Below are 14251 nucleotides of genomic sequence, written 5' to 3'. Positions count from 1 at the left end.
TTTGGCTTGGCTGGCAAGAAGGAGACATCTCCCATAGCCTGCTTACCAAGAGGCATCTCCCACGGCTTGCTTACCATTATTTGAATAAAGATGGGGAGAAAACATCTACACCAGGTAGTTTCTACATGTGCCTACAGCTGGTAGATTCTCCATGCCCATCAGTGACCATACCCCACCTCCAGTGATTACTCCAGCAGAGAGGCAGGAGGTACACAGAAAGGACATACACATACTTCACAATCCTGAACAAAACTGAAGCCACCAGATGCAGACAACAGTCAGCAGCAGTTAAAAAGCAAAAATACAATAGCTGCCTTCAGCTGCAAAGGTCTAGTTAATGAAATCAGATTAAGGAGGATGAATCTCCTATTACATAACCATATTTCTGGTGCGTTTGTTTTATTTATTCAAAAGGAAACAAAGAAGTGGCAGAGTGGGGATGCAGATGGGAGGAAGCAGCTCAGGAAAGGTAATGAGTTTTCTTAAAAAGTCCATGAACAGCATGAAAACACAGAGGCACCCTGGATGTGGAATGATAATGGCCCTTCAATCAATCCACAATTGATTTCACATTGAAACTTCAGATCAATTCAGTAAAAAGCCTTTTGTGAGACTAAGATGGAGAGCCAGAATCTGCATTTCAACAGAGACACTCAGCCACCGGGTCTGTCAGCAGGGCTGGGCTTTTGGTGGGGAAGGAGGAGCCCACATCTCTGAAGACATCAGTGCCTGATGCAGAGCTATTACTTGGGCATATTATCTGATAGGTGAAAACAAGGTGTCCTCACAGCACTAATTAACATCTCACACTAAAGGTCAGGTGGGTAAACGGTGTCTTTGCCTTACAACATGAACATTTATTCAGAGCAGCCACAGGCCAGTATGCAGCTAAAACTCCCTTTGGGGACAAGGACCTTCACAGTCATTCTGGTACCAAGGACTGGGAGGTTGGGCCTGAACAAACTCTGAGGGACAGCAGAAAATACTGACTTTTTATTCCTTTGGTCCTATTTTATCTCATGATGGCAAAATACCACCTAAACAACCAGCGGTCCTGGTTTTAACGCCCTGAAGGCTGCTATGGAGGGAGACAAGTGGCAGATGCTCAAGTGTTAAAGTGCTCCATTTTGGTCATGCAGAGACCTCTCAACCTGTGGTCCAAGCCCAGGGCACACTCACCAAAGGAGACATCACCGAAGTGGAGGGAAGGTACATTGAAATGGAAAGTTGGTCCGATGACACAGCCCCTGTGAGGACAAAGACAAGCAGAGGCAGCATTGGCTTGGTTAAAGAGAATTGCAAAGTGGTCAGCTTTCGTTATAGCTCCCATAAATAAAAGCTGGTCTCAGAGCCACAGTGGGTTTCACATCAACCCATCACCCTTGTGCTCAGCACAGCCTCCCTGTGGACAGGAGCCAGCCAAAGTGGTCAGCAGCTGATAGCTGCTGACGTGGCTTAGGGTGCCGTGTCAGGCAGGGTATGCCCCCAAGTTGCTGCTGGCCCAAGGAAGGACCCTGAACAAGTGATGGCTCTGTGCCTCAGTTTCCCCATCTGTAATGGAATGGACACAAAAGTGGACTCATTGTAATCAGCCTTCCCAGCCACAGGTTCCCTGCTTCGCTATTCCTCAGCTAGAACTGGTGTTTCCATGGACTACATGAACATCTTAGAAGATCTTGATCCACACAATCATTATCCATGCAGGATTTTTGAGGCATGAATCCAGGGGAGCCCCAAACATCTATTGAGAAGAGCAGCAACACAGTTCTACACAGCGGACAGTTGAATCTTGGAGGAAAGTATCAGCTTGTCACCAATGCACCAGCTGACACATCCAAGAACAACATGTCTTAAACCACTGAATGTGGGTGTCCTGAACCCACTACACTGTCTCACCTGTCCCTAAATCCAGCAGACAGGCTCCAAACTCCAAAACTCACTAACATCCACTGAAATCAGCACTTGAAGCTGTATAACATTCATTAATTTATTTGATGGTTGATGCTAATCAATGTCATCTCTGACTCTTAGTTAAAAATCAAGGACCACAGTGAACTGTGCCTTCTAGTTTTATCCACAGGCCTGCCACTGGGTCTGTTCTGCACATGAACAGACCCCAGCATCCCACAGGAGGGATCTGCGTTCATCTGTGGTGTCCCATTTCCAGCATCTCTTTCTAAGCACCAAAGAAACAAGCATTCAGGACCTTGTAAGGCTGGTTTCCAAGTAAAGAATAACCACCTATGCTTTGGGCATCTTCTGATTGCATAGTCAAAAAGCACTCCAAAACTGACTTTCAGGAGTTTCAATCCAACTTTAATTCTCGATTCTTGGAGCTGAATCAGTACCTGAGAATGTCAGGTAGCAAATCCCTGCTGCCGCTGAAGTTTCCTCTCCAAGGACATCACGTAATCAGACTTAACCTCCCAAGCCTCAACAGCATACTTTGGACAGAGCAAAGGGAACAGACATGGTTTCCATCACAGCACTTGCCAGGAAACAATGGAAAACTACCTCTAAACCAAACACAACTGGGGATCACACTGGGCAACTGCCAAGGATGAGCCTTGCCAAGCAAGTGGGGAAATGACTGCCATTTCTGCTGAGTGCACCATATCTGTGCTCAAGTCAGTTAAACCTGAATGACTGCCCAGAAGGCTCAGGCAAGGAGCCAGCCCAGAGCTCTGTGCACCGCAGCTGATAACAATACAGCTTGCAAGAAAATGGGGGGAAAGACAGTGGTTTTGGCAACAATGGTGTTTTACAGTAGCATTAAATAATGCATTTGTGAAGGGGGATCAAGATCCTTGCAGAGCAGAAAGGATAACACAAGGTGGGAGAGGAACCATGTGAACTCTCATCCCTGTTCCTTCCTTTGCAGCCCAGTGTCCCACCAGCCAGCTCACCTCCATTCAAAAGAACCGTGAGTTTTTCTCCGTGGAGAACTAAATCCAGTGCACAGAAACTCCCAAAGAGGGAGGCTCAGCTTGAACTGGTGAGTGGACATCTCAAAGGCATTTGAAAACAAACAGCTTGAGTTGGGGGGCTGGAGAATCCTCTTTCACTGAGATGTAAGGTCTGCACTGAGCCCGGAGTGGTGCTGGCAGAACAGGGCAGAGTGGCCACAGAGAAGGAGAGGACACGCTGAATCAGTGAGGAAAAAAGGACCACTTCATTTGGTTTGGGGAAGCCAAAAGACAACTACCCCACTGATAAGCTCTTTCCTTCCCCAGGAGCAAGGCCATTGCAGGGCAGAGGCAGTGGGCACTGTCCTAGCAATACTGGATTCTACCCATGATAAGCACATCTTTACAAGTGAAACCTGTCCTTCTCAAGGAGAAAGCTGCTCATGCAGTAACATCCCATGACCAATCTGGGGGAGGGACAGAGGAGAATAAATTATTTGATTGTGAAATGTTCCCTCTCAATTTCCAAAAAAAGCAGCACTTCCCCTCCAAACACAAAGGCAACATAATTGTTTCTCTACTGAGGTCAACAGACCTCCTCACTGCTCTTCTCTTGCAAAGTAATAATCTTTTTGTTATTTTTTATTCATTCCCCTTACTCTATTGGCAAAATCAACTGCAGATTCCTTTCATTTCTTTACTACCTTGATCTAGTGCCTCCCAACAGCTGCAGCCTAGGAGCACCCAGCACCAGCTTTCCTGCCTACACCACAATATCCCACCAGCCTATGGGTAAGACCAGCTGGGAGAAGTTTGCATGCTGCTGTGGTCCTGAGAAGTGAGCTGTGCCTCTCCTATCATCAGTTGTTTGTTTTTTTTCCCCTCTCCCCTTTGCTCGGTGAAGATTATCTTTTGCAATGGCACCAGCCCATGGGATGATGCCCAAGTCCTTGTGACAGTACTTGCTGCAGAGCTCCCCATCTCCTGCATCAGCACTTTTCTGGCTGCAGAAAGGAGGTACTGTAGCACTCGCTGCACAACAGCCAGGAGAACAGCTTGTCCCAACACATTAGCAGAAGAGATGATATTGAGGCTGCTGCTACCCATTTTGTATGGATTATTAACAGAGGATTTTAAAAACCCTGATTCTGGCTGCAGAATCACCCAGGCTGGTCCATCTCCAAAGCCCCATTGGCCCTGCTGTGTGTTCAGGTGGAACATCCCAGACCATCTACTGCCCAAAGCCATCACACTGTCTGCTGTGGCCCAAGGGGGAATGAGCTACCTATAAGGAGGAGTCACCCCAGCTCCTGGGTACCCAGACTGGGCAGCCTTTCCTGTACAGCCTCCAGCTAAACTTTTTTCCAGAATGGGTAGTCACTTAAAGCCTCAGGGTCCTCACACAGAGATATCAAAGGGTCACAAAAGGAACCTGCTGCTGCGAAATTCTGTGCAAACAGTGTCCTGGAAAGTCAGAGCCACCCTGGCTCAACAATGAAAGCAAAGCTGCTTCCCAGAGGAACCCAAGACTTTGAAAGTTAAACTGGGTATTGAGAGCACAGGAAGCATGGTCATAGGTGGCCAGCTGGTTGAGGGAGGTGATCCTTCCCCTCTACCTCACGCTGGTGAGACGCCACCTACAGTGCTGCGTCCAGCTCTGGAGTCCTCAACACAGGAAAGACATGGACCTGTTGGAGCAAGTCCAGAGGGGGTCAGAAAAATTATCAGAGGGCTGGAACAACTCTCCTGTGAGGCCAGGCTGAGGGAGTTGGGGTTGTTCAGCCTGGAGAAGAGAAGGCTCCAGGGAGACCTTATTGCAGCCTTTCGGTACTTAAAGGGGGCTTATAAGAAAGATGGGGACAGACTTTTTAGGAGTGTCTGTAGTGACCGGACAAGGGGTAACAGTTTTAAACTGAAAGAGGGTAAATTTAGACTGGTTATAAGGAAGACATTTTTTACAAAGAGGGTGGTGAAACACTGGCACAGGCTGCCTAGAGAGGTAGTAAAAGCCCCATCCCTGGAAACGTTCAAGGTCAAATTTGACAGGGCTCTGAGCAACCTGATCCAGCTAAAGATGTCCCTGCTCACTGCAGGAGGGTTGGACCAGACAACTGTTAAAGGTCCCTTCCAACCCAGACCATTCTATGATTTCCTCTCACAATTACACTTCATTTGCTGCTGCAATCACAAGGTTCAAACTGAGTCAAGGTTAAAGAGCCTTGGCTCTTACTGTACGGACGCTAGGGTCAGAGCCAAGACTCAGACTTTAGACACCACCTTTTTTCTCTGCTCCATCAGAAAAGGAGGCAGGTGGGAGATGGTTACCCAGAGATAGCTACAGATGTGCCCACTGAGCTCCTATAACCCTCCTCACCTGATAGTCAAGGTCACAGGCTCAGGGGATCCATTCACAGTGAACCTGAATTCTTCCATGAACTGCCCCAGGATGGTGGAGCTGAAGGAGATCTGGATGACTTGGAGCCTGTCTGGCAAAATGGTACCCTCCTGGGGTAGAAAGGTGAAGCAGGTGCCCAGAGCTGTAGCTGGAGGGATCAAGTTGAAGAAAGCATCAATGGGTCCTTTGTTAAACAGGATCGCCTGCAGCAGCAAGAAGGCAAAATGGACATACATAAGGAAACTTCCTTTCTTACAGAAGGCTGATTTGTTTTCTGACTGAACATCTGTAAAAGGCAGAGGACGCCACGTGCTGCTGCTTGGCAGAAGGCAAAGAAAATACAGCAGGCCAAGTTCTGCCTTTGGGTTTTTTCATGCAAAGCAGTGATAACTTCACATAAACAGTCACCCTGCGTTCATTCCACTGGTGCAGAGCAGTCCACTTGCAGTTGCAGTGCAGAGGACCTGCTCAGCATCACCGAGTTGATTCAGACTTGTCCCTAAGAGCAAGGAAGGGTGGTTGCAGCATTACCAGTGAACCACCACACAACTGCTCCTGCTCCAGATGAGTCTGATCCTGCCAAGGGCAGAACATGTTCAGATTCCATTACAGCCAACAAGTTTATTGCATGTAGAAGACACCTCAGAACAGCACTATAACTTCAGAAGCAGCCCCCAACTCTGCTATGGTATATAATTTGGGGGGGTTATTTTTTCTTTAATGTGATAGTTTCTTAGTCTTTGCTCAACCAGACATGTCAAGAAAGGATGAGAGTGAGGTGCATAGCAGCTCTGCCTATTCTAAAGAATTTCTCTTTCCTAAATATTCACAGCAACCATTTACAAATTCACCATTATTTAGAAGAAAATGCAAATTTGGACCCAAGATGTATTTTGTTGAACTCTTGAGAGATCCACTACCTCAAACAAGTAGCTTTGTTTTGAGTAGGCTGTAAAGTTTTGCACAGTGCAATTCTACCACTTCCACAGACTTATCTGCTTTGGATTTCACGTAATTCAAACCCCAGAATGGGAACTTGAAAACTACTCTCTCACGTGTTCTACACCTTCATTACAAACCGCACTTAGGGATCCTACGCTGAACTGAGGTTTACCTCCAGCCTAGCTGCTTAGGACAGCACTAACAGTACCATTACTTATTCACATTTTCTCAAGTAATGAAAATAATAAATTGTTACAGAGAGAATCAATGAAGTATCAGCATTAAAAATGCATAAAGTGCACAATATTTTGGTAAGAAAACACCTTAATATGTCCTTCCCTGCCTCACTCAAGCTTTTGAAAGAGTCTGGCATGATGTATCACCTCATTTTCGACCTCTTTCCATTGCTCTACTTTTTTTTTTGGCAGAAAATTTCACACCACTGGTAGGGAGGCAAATATGTAGAAAGTTCCTTTGCTTCATTTCCAGAAATGCTTTGCTCTTTTTAGAGCCAGAGATGCACCAAGTCTGAAGCACAATGAGAGACTGGTTGGCAAGGGACAGCTCTGAGCCAGGAGGTTGATGGCTTTCCTCCGACTCCCAGGAATCAGTAGGATGCACTTAACTGAAAAGCACTTGCAACAGACTTGAGTTCAAATACAGTAAATTTGTTCCAGCTGCTTTTTAACAGCCAGAGTACAAAGGTGCATTGCATCTAGGGCTGAAACAAAAGCCTCTGAATACTTACCTTTTTGACACACTGCTGCTTTCATGTGTCAAGGGGCTTTAACATGGGTTGTTTTTTTTTTTTTTTTTGCACGAAGGCTCCCAGCTAATTTCAAAGGGAGTTTGCCAAAAAGCAGGGATTAGGGCTTCACGAACAACGTATACACCTTTCAGACCCCATCAAAAGTATCCAGCTTCTGTGAAACCCTTCAAATCTGACTATTATGTCAAATATTCCCTGCTCACAGCTGCCTGAGTTGCCAGAAATCCCACAGGTCCATGAGGCTCACTGCTGCCCCAGGAGCCATTGGGATCCAGCCCAACCCCTGCAAACCCCTGCTGCTCACCTCATAGCTGTGGGCTGATCCAATAAAAACCTTCCCGATGTCCAGCTGGTCAAAGTTGAAGCGGAGCCGGGGCCCAATGCCTTCCCCTTTGACACGTAGGGGCAGCCTGGTCTCACGACCTGGGGAGAGATTTTTATTTCAGTACAATAATTCCCTCTGTTATCCTGGATTTTCCAGGCTGCCTCAATGCTAGTCCCTGACTCCAGGCTGGATGGGACCAGTTCTAGATGTTGCAGGAGAAGATACAGGACCCTTCTCTCAGGGGATATTCCTTGGGGCTGGTTTCTAATTTCTAACCGACCCCTTTGGCTGTTTTTTAATTTAGCCATCACTTTGCACCCCAAAAAAGGCAATGCTGAGTTTAAAACATGATCCCTGAATGTCTTCCCATGTGCTTAGACGAGGTTTGAAATTCATTCAGTGAAGGCACAAAGCTCATGAAACAGAACTGAAGATAAAAATACGCCATCTATTCTGATGCAATCGAAGATGACAGCACAGGAGCCGAGAAGTATGAGCTCAAGCAACGCAAAACTCCCTGCTAATGGTGCTGCCTAGAGCAGGCAGTACATCTCAGCCACAGCCTGCGCCCAACATACAGCTCCACACCTGGGTGTTCCAGGACTCACCTCATGCAGCAGTGCCTAAATCACACAGGGCTCTATGATCTCCAGGGAGGTGAAACAGTCACCTATTACCACCATGATACTAAGAGCTCAGCTTTGTGAAGACACCTTACCTGGAGCACCCTGAGTAGTCATGGAAAACCAGACTCCTCACTACTGAGATCAGAGAAGCCATAAATGTACTGCTAATACACACATCCCTTTGTTGCAAAGGTAACTGAGACCGCAAGGCTTCCAGCTAAACTCTCAAGGTGCTAATTTTCTTCCGTAAGTCTGCCAAGATGACGTAGTGCAAGATCTTTCTATCTGAAGGCTGTTCTGAACCACCAAAGCAGCCCAAAGTGCCCAAATCCTAGCTCAAAATACAGGTTGGGTCTCCCTGCCATCCCATTCTACTCTGCACGGAAAGTAGCACAAGGAGGACAAGAGAGCCCCAGAAGTTCTATATAAACTTCACTGTAGCTATTGTGCAAAAATATTCCTCCTTCCTTCAAGCTCATTTTGTACGATGCTGACCATTTATTAAAGATTAGGGATTGAACGTTGCTTTTAAAAAAATCTTCTGCATAGTTATTCAAGAATGTCCAAAATGACTTACTGCAGAGAGCAGCCCAGGCGTGACACCTGAGTAACTAGTTCACAACTTCAAAAAAAAACATTCTCCTGGAACAACGTTTTCAATGATTGCTGACTTTTTGATCTTGCAACCATGGATGAGGATGTTTGATAATGTCCAAAGCCAGAAAGGAAGAGCTAGGGAGGTTTTGTTGAATTCAACATTCAAGTGAATCCAGCCAAAGCCCAGCTGATAGCAGAGATGAGAGCTCACACCTCAGGTGGTAACTGAAGGGCTGTGTATTTCTATTTCACAGACACCATAAGAGAGGCAGTATTGGGTGCTCACTGTCAAAAGATTTCTCCATCTTGCATCGCATGTGGCTTACTTTCCATTAAAAACTATGTCTAAACCATCAAAGCTCTTAGGAAATTGCAAAGATTTTCAAGTGACAAGCTTTTGTCCACAATCATGCTGAGACATGTCCCATGGCCACTGTGATTAGAAAAATCAGTGGCAGTTGTTCTTCCCCTTCTGCAGGTGGTCCCCACCCTCTCCTGAAGATCCATAGAAACCATCCTTTCTTCTACCCCTACACTGAACTTGAAACTTTAGGAAATCCCAGAACCTCAGAGAGGGCTCTTCCCAAAGGAGGAGGAGCAGACTGAACTACAGGCAGCATTCAGGAGAGCTGGGGGGGGTGGGGTGGGAAAGAGAGTATGTCCCCCTCTTGGCTAGGAGGTGAGGCTTTCCGGAGCATCTAGCCTTCGCCCAAGGCCTGGGTACAGCTGGTGTGATGCTCCCACCACAACATGTCCCAGAGCACACAGACCAAGGGCATGGAGGGCTACGGCCTCGTCATCCTCAATCCCAAAACCACACCTGGTATCGTGGAAGAAAATTTCAGATCTCAGCAGGAAAAACAACTTGGTACATCACGCAGGGTGTACAATTTGGCATCGCCGCCTTGCTTTCAAATACACAGGCATGTAGGTGGCCCAACAGCACAGGACTTTGTTGCCAAAGTCCTTAACTTCTGCTATTTTCTCACACTCAGTTTCTCGTTCACAGAACAGCCCTGGATTTTGTGACTGGTTTTGAACGCAATTCTCATCTGACCAAGTCAATAAGCAGAGATCCGCAGTTTTACATGATGCAGGACATCACAAGGTTAAGGGGTGATCATCATTTGGGATTTTGCTTCTCCCTGCAAGAGTGGCTTAGAAATGGGTTTTGGAAAAAATCAGAGGCAACCCAATACATTTTCATATGCAGAAAAATCTAAAAAAAGGAAAGAATTTTAGGTGTCTGAGCCCCCCACCGTGTGTTTCCTTCCAGCACTCAAGAGCTGTGGCTGTATTTGCATGAATAACTAAGAAGTTCATATTAAGCTTAAATATTTGCCAAGAGCAAACTTCAAACCACTTCTCATCTGCCAGCTTTGCAAGTTGCACAGTGCTGATTAGTTCCGTAAATCACCTGACCCAGAAGCATCTGCTAAGCAATTTATGTAGGCACCTGCAAAAAAAGTGGAGGCCAGCAAAACCCCTTTCCAGTGGGGCATGAGATCCAGCTACATCATTCACAGTCTACACTGGGGCAAGGCTTCCAAATATTCCCAGCAAGGGGCACACACCTCCTTGAGGTCCTCTTCCGTGGAGCCAGCTGAAGAGTTAAACTCTCCCAAGGGCCCATCAGGGTCTTTCAAGAGCAGGCTCCTCTTTCTAAATACAGATCATTTGCCCAGCTCTGTTTCCTATAACTCCTGGACTAGCTCAAGGCTTGCATGCAAGTAGTTTTCCTATTTCTCTGTAACAAAATAAAGCTCTCCTGGCAGAGAGCCCTGGAGATCCCTGCAGCAAAGTGATGGACACCCTCATCACCAGAGCAAAAATCCCAGAGCCAGGAGCACTGAGCGAGGAATCCCTTAGGAGCAACTTTTTAAATCAATCCTTTCCTTCCCCAGCTCTAACTGCAGCTGGTGGGCAGGAAGAGTTTGTTAACACAAGCCCTGGGTAACTACTGTAGGTGGCATTTGCCAAGTAAACCCTGTGCTATTACTGTATAAATAAAAAGCTGTTTCATGACATTTGTATCCGTTAGCTTACAGCAGTAAGGAGAGCAATAAAGCAGCTGGGTTAGTGATAGCAGCACCCTCCAGAACAGGAGCCTGGCTGCTAGAGGACCCCAGACCTGGCATCTCTTCCTCTTAGATGGGGAAAACCATAATGTTCCCTGGATGGAAATCGGATAGCCATTTCCCCACTCTTGAAAAACACCTTAAGCAGCACCATGCAGAGATGGAGAGGGAGGACAAGGTAAATCGAACCACACAGCCTGCTGCAAGCACTCCCTGCCCCATGCTAGCATAGCAAAGCCATCACCTCTGTAAGGGCAAAAATGGTGTAACTCAGGTGGGTCAATGATAACTGCTCCCAGAAAGAGACTTGACAGCACTTCTGTAAGACAGGATGAGCATAAAGCTTATCTAGCAGACTGCTCAGACTGATTTCCAGGGACAGCATTCACCCTGCTGAGTGCAGCAAGCCCGGAGCAATACTACCCAGATGTGCCATCGACTCAGAGCCACACAATGTGACAATTCCCATGCAGGGAGAGAAGCACGTGCTGGCCAGAAGTGGTCCTCTAGACAGCCCGCGCTCAGCAGGGCTCAGTCACCTAAGGTCTGGCTATGTCTGGGTAGCGGGAGGTGATCCAGGGTCTGGGAGCACATTTGTAACTCAGCTTCTACCACCTCATGAGCCTGACAACGCATTTGTGTAATAAAAACTCATCTTGGAGGTAAATGGTCTATAGGGACTTAGTGCTTGTCCACTAAAGCTGTTTTGCTCTGTAGTTCTTTGGCCTTTACAGATGCCTTGCAGCCAAGCAAGTGCTGACAAACCTATGGCATGAAAAGTTATCCCTTCACTGCTTGGACTGTTCTGGGATCAGTGACCCAAGCTTGAGGCCAGTCATCCTGAGGGCTGGCCTTGGACAGGGGACCACATGGAAACCACAGGGACAGTGAGCATGTGCCAGGACTGCCCTGCTGACCACTGAGCTTCCTAGCAACTACACTGAGTGGGCTGAAAGACTATTTGTGCTTCACTTTCCCTGTGGGTAACAGGAAACAGAGGAGCCATACCTGAGATGTCACAGTAGACCGTTTGTTGATAGACTCTGGCTTCTTGGGGTTTAAAGATTACTTTAATTTCAGCTGAAGAATTTGGCCAGATATCTCCCTCCTAAAACAGAAGGAGACAGCAAACCATTTATCTTCAAACATTACATTTATTGTTTTCAGCCACAGCCCTGTACCCTTTATTTAGAGCATCAATAAAGAGCAAGGAGCAAGTAACACTTATTAACAAAAGAGTTTGGAAGCAACTGCAAAAAAGTTTCTAAGGTCCCTTACCTTTACTGGCACCTGGTAGAGGCATTTTGTTAAGTTAGGACCACAAAGCAGCAACCAAACTGGCTCACACTCCAGCAAATCAAGCAGGATTTCTTCAGAGGTACCAGTCAGTCTAAGGAAAAGGTACCTCTCTCTCCTCCAAACCTTCCCTTATACCCCTGTATCACCATGGCTATGTGAACACTTCTACTCAGATCAGAAGAGATTTAGCAAAACAAATGGATTTTTTCATTTTTAGTTGTGAAGGTGCTGCCTCATACCCTTCACCTATACTTGTATTTAAGTACCTAGTGCACTTCAGTGAGCTGAGGCACTCAGCACCTAGCAGAATAAGCCCTCCTGCCTGGGGATCAATGAAGAACAGACTCCTTCCTGCTGATGGCTGCTTCTGCCCCGTGCTGTGAGCAGTCAGCCAGCATGCAGGCTCTTCCAACTGATGGATGATCTGGGAAAGGAGTTGAGAGTCAGATACTTTCCTGTTTCCCTGAACACAGGCTCAAACAACAAGAGATGGGAATTGCTTACAGCTCCACACCTCTTTCAACCAACAAGCTCTTTTCCTTAAATCCTTTGGGATTGAAGTCTGGGCCATGCTACCAGTGTGTCTGCAACTGTCTGCTGCTTCCTTGGGGTCTTCCCTCTCTGCTTCTCTCCCAAAGAGTCTTGGCACTGGCACTCAGTCCCAGGGAGCCTTGTCACGCATTTTCAGAGGCATCTCTGGTTTCTAAAGGCTCTTTCTTACATCTTACAACTGGCTTAAACAAAGGCACCACTTACATCCCCTCAATCCCTAGCATTACAAATGTTTCTTCATGCATTTGTTGACATAAATACAGGCACCTCTGACAACTGTAACAATATTCTACATAGAATGAAAAATTTAGCTTATAGGAGACAAAAAGAAGAGAGTTATTTTCCTATCAACAAGGTGAGGCTTTGATTCTGCTTGCTGCTGGGTATCCTCAGTACTTTGTCCAGAAGAGTCTTGAACTGACTGGAGCCTCTGGCACTCCTGCAGCATCAATATTAAATAACTATAATACTTTCCATTGACTTAGCACTTACAGCTCAAAGGACAGCCCCCACAAAAATTAAAGAGTTATGACATGGTGAGTTATTTGGCTGCAGTTGCAAATAATTCCCTAATGCACAGCCTGCCCAGAGTCAACAGAACAGAGGGAAGAACAGGCAGAGAAAACTGTTTCAAACACCAACAAACCAATAATAAGAAAAGAGAATTCTGAAAGAAAAAAAGTCATTTGGATTCTTCTCAAAACCTAGAGCAAACACATTCGCCAGATCAAGCGTATTTCATGTTTCTATCCAGCAAGCAACTGGATGAAGATTAAGCCTTACGATGTGACAACACACTTGCTTGAGGAAGTAAATTAGGAACATCATCCTGCAACCCTCAGTCAGCACGCTAGGTATCAGATCCCTCTGTCCTGTAGGGATGCTGCATGGACTCACAAGCAACCAGAGAGTTATCTTGGATTTACAGGAATGAAAGCATTTGGGGTGCTGTGAACAACATAAGCCCTGCTGCAACACCTGGAGCTTGCCTAAGCCGAGCCACTGAGAAGAAGCACTCAGATGATAGATTTCCCTGGCTTGGCTAATTAGTCTAACGACTCACCAGTGGTCGTCAACCAGCTGCTTGCTGTGTGTTTAACAGACTGAATTCAGTGGTCTCACCCTGGGCAGAGCACCCCTGGGGAGGGGGGGAAGGCACTAGGCAGCTGCTTGCCTTTGCTTCAAGCCTGACAGCTGCAGCTGAACACACATCTCACCTCACTAGAGTTCTGCACCCCTCCTTAAAGGGTGCTGCATGGGCTGAGCTGCTCAGTGGTGCTGCTTGATCCTCCAGCTGCTGTGGCCCTCTGCCCAGAGAGCTGCAGACAGCCCTCCTTCAGTTCCTGCACAGCAAACAGTGTCTTGCCAGGCTTACCAGCACCACCAGCTACACAAACACTTGCTGCTGATATGCTGAGGAAGGACACTAATGACACGCTGAGAGCAGTGATGATGCTTCAGATCTTCATCTTATAGAGGGGCATAAAGCAGGGGAGGAGAGCACATCCTGAGCCTTAAAACTAAACACAGGGGTACAGTAAAAGGAAGTTCAGCAACAAGTGGGAGTGAAATGAGCCAAATTTCAGAACAGCCACCCAGATCCTTCCAAGGGAGTGTCTCCACTTACTCTGTAGACAGCAAACTGGGGAGAAGGGATTTGAATGAGACAGGACAGGATCAACAAAGCTGAGGGTGAAAACTGATGCCAGGATTTGACTGTAGTTCTGCCATCAGGCTTACAAGGGCTGTGCACAGCCAGATT

The 14251-nt window shown here is 46.7% G+C and overlaps 1 protein-coding gene across 1 annotated transcript in view; it reads right to left on the bottom strand.

The window, feature by feature from the left end:
- LOC104350187 (axonemal central pair apparatus protein HYDIN) overlaps nt 1–14251 on the bottom strand; it is a 96745-nt gene that overhangs the window by 34029 nt on the left and 48465 nt on the right. The window contains exons 9-12 of the mRNA XM_086468819.1: nt 11647–11746; nt 7317–7435; nt 5281–5504; nt 1180–1247 (exon numbers count right to left, since the gene is read on the bottom strand). Of these exons, the coding sequence (XP_086324945.1) occupies nt 1180–1247; nt 5281–5504; nt 7317–7435; nt 11647–11746 (511 nt within the window). The remainder of the gene's footprint in view (nt 1–1179; nt 1248–5280; nt 5505–7316; nt 7436–11646; nt 11747–14251) is intronic.

The sequence above is a fragment of the Leptosomus discolor genome, chromosome 8 (genome assembly GCF_034619465.1).
Source record: "Leptosomus discolor isolate bLepDis1 chromosome 8, bLepDis1.hap2, whole genome shotgun sequence".
In the NCBI taxonomy this organism is placed as follows: Eukaryota; Metazoa; Chordata; class Aves; order Leptosomiformes; family Leptosomidae; genus Leptosomus; species Leptosomus discolor.
The sequence above is the reverse complement of the archived record's forward strand: the minus strand, read 5'-3'. Positions and strand labels throughout refer to the sequence as shown.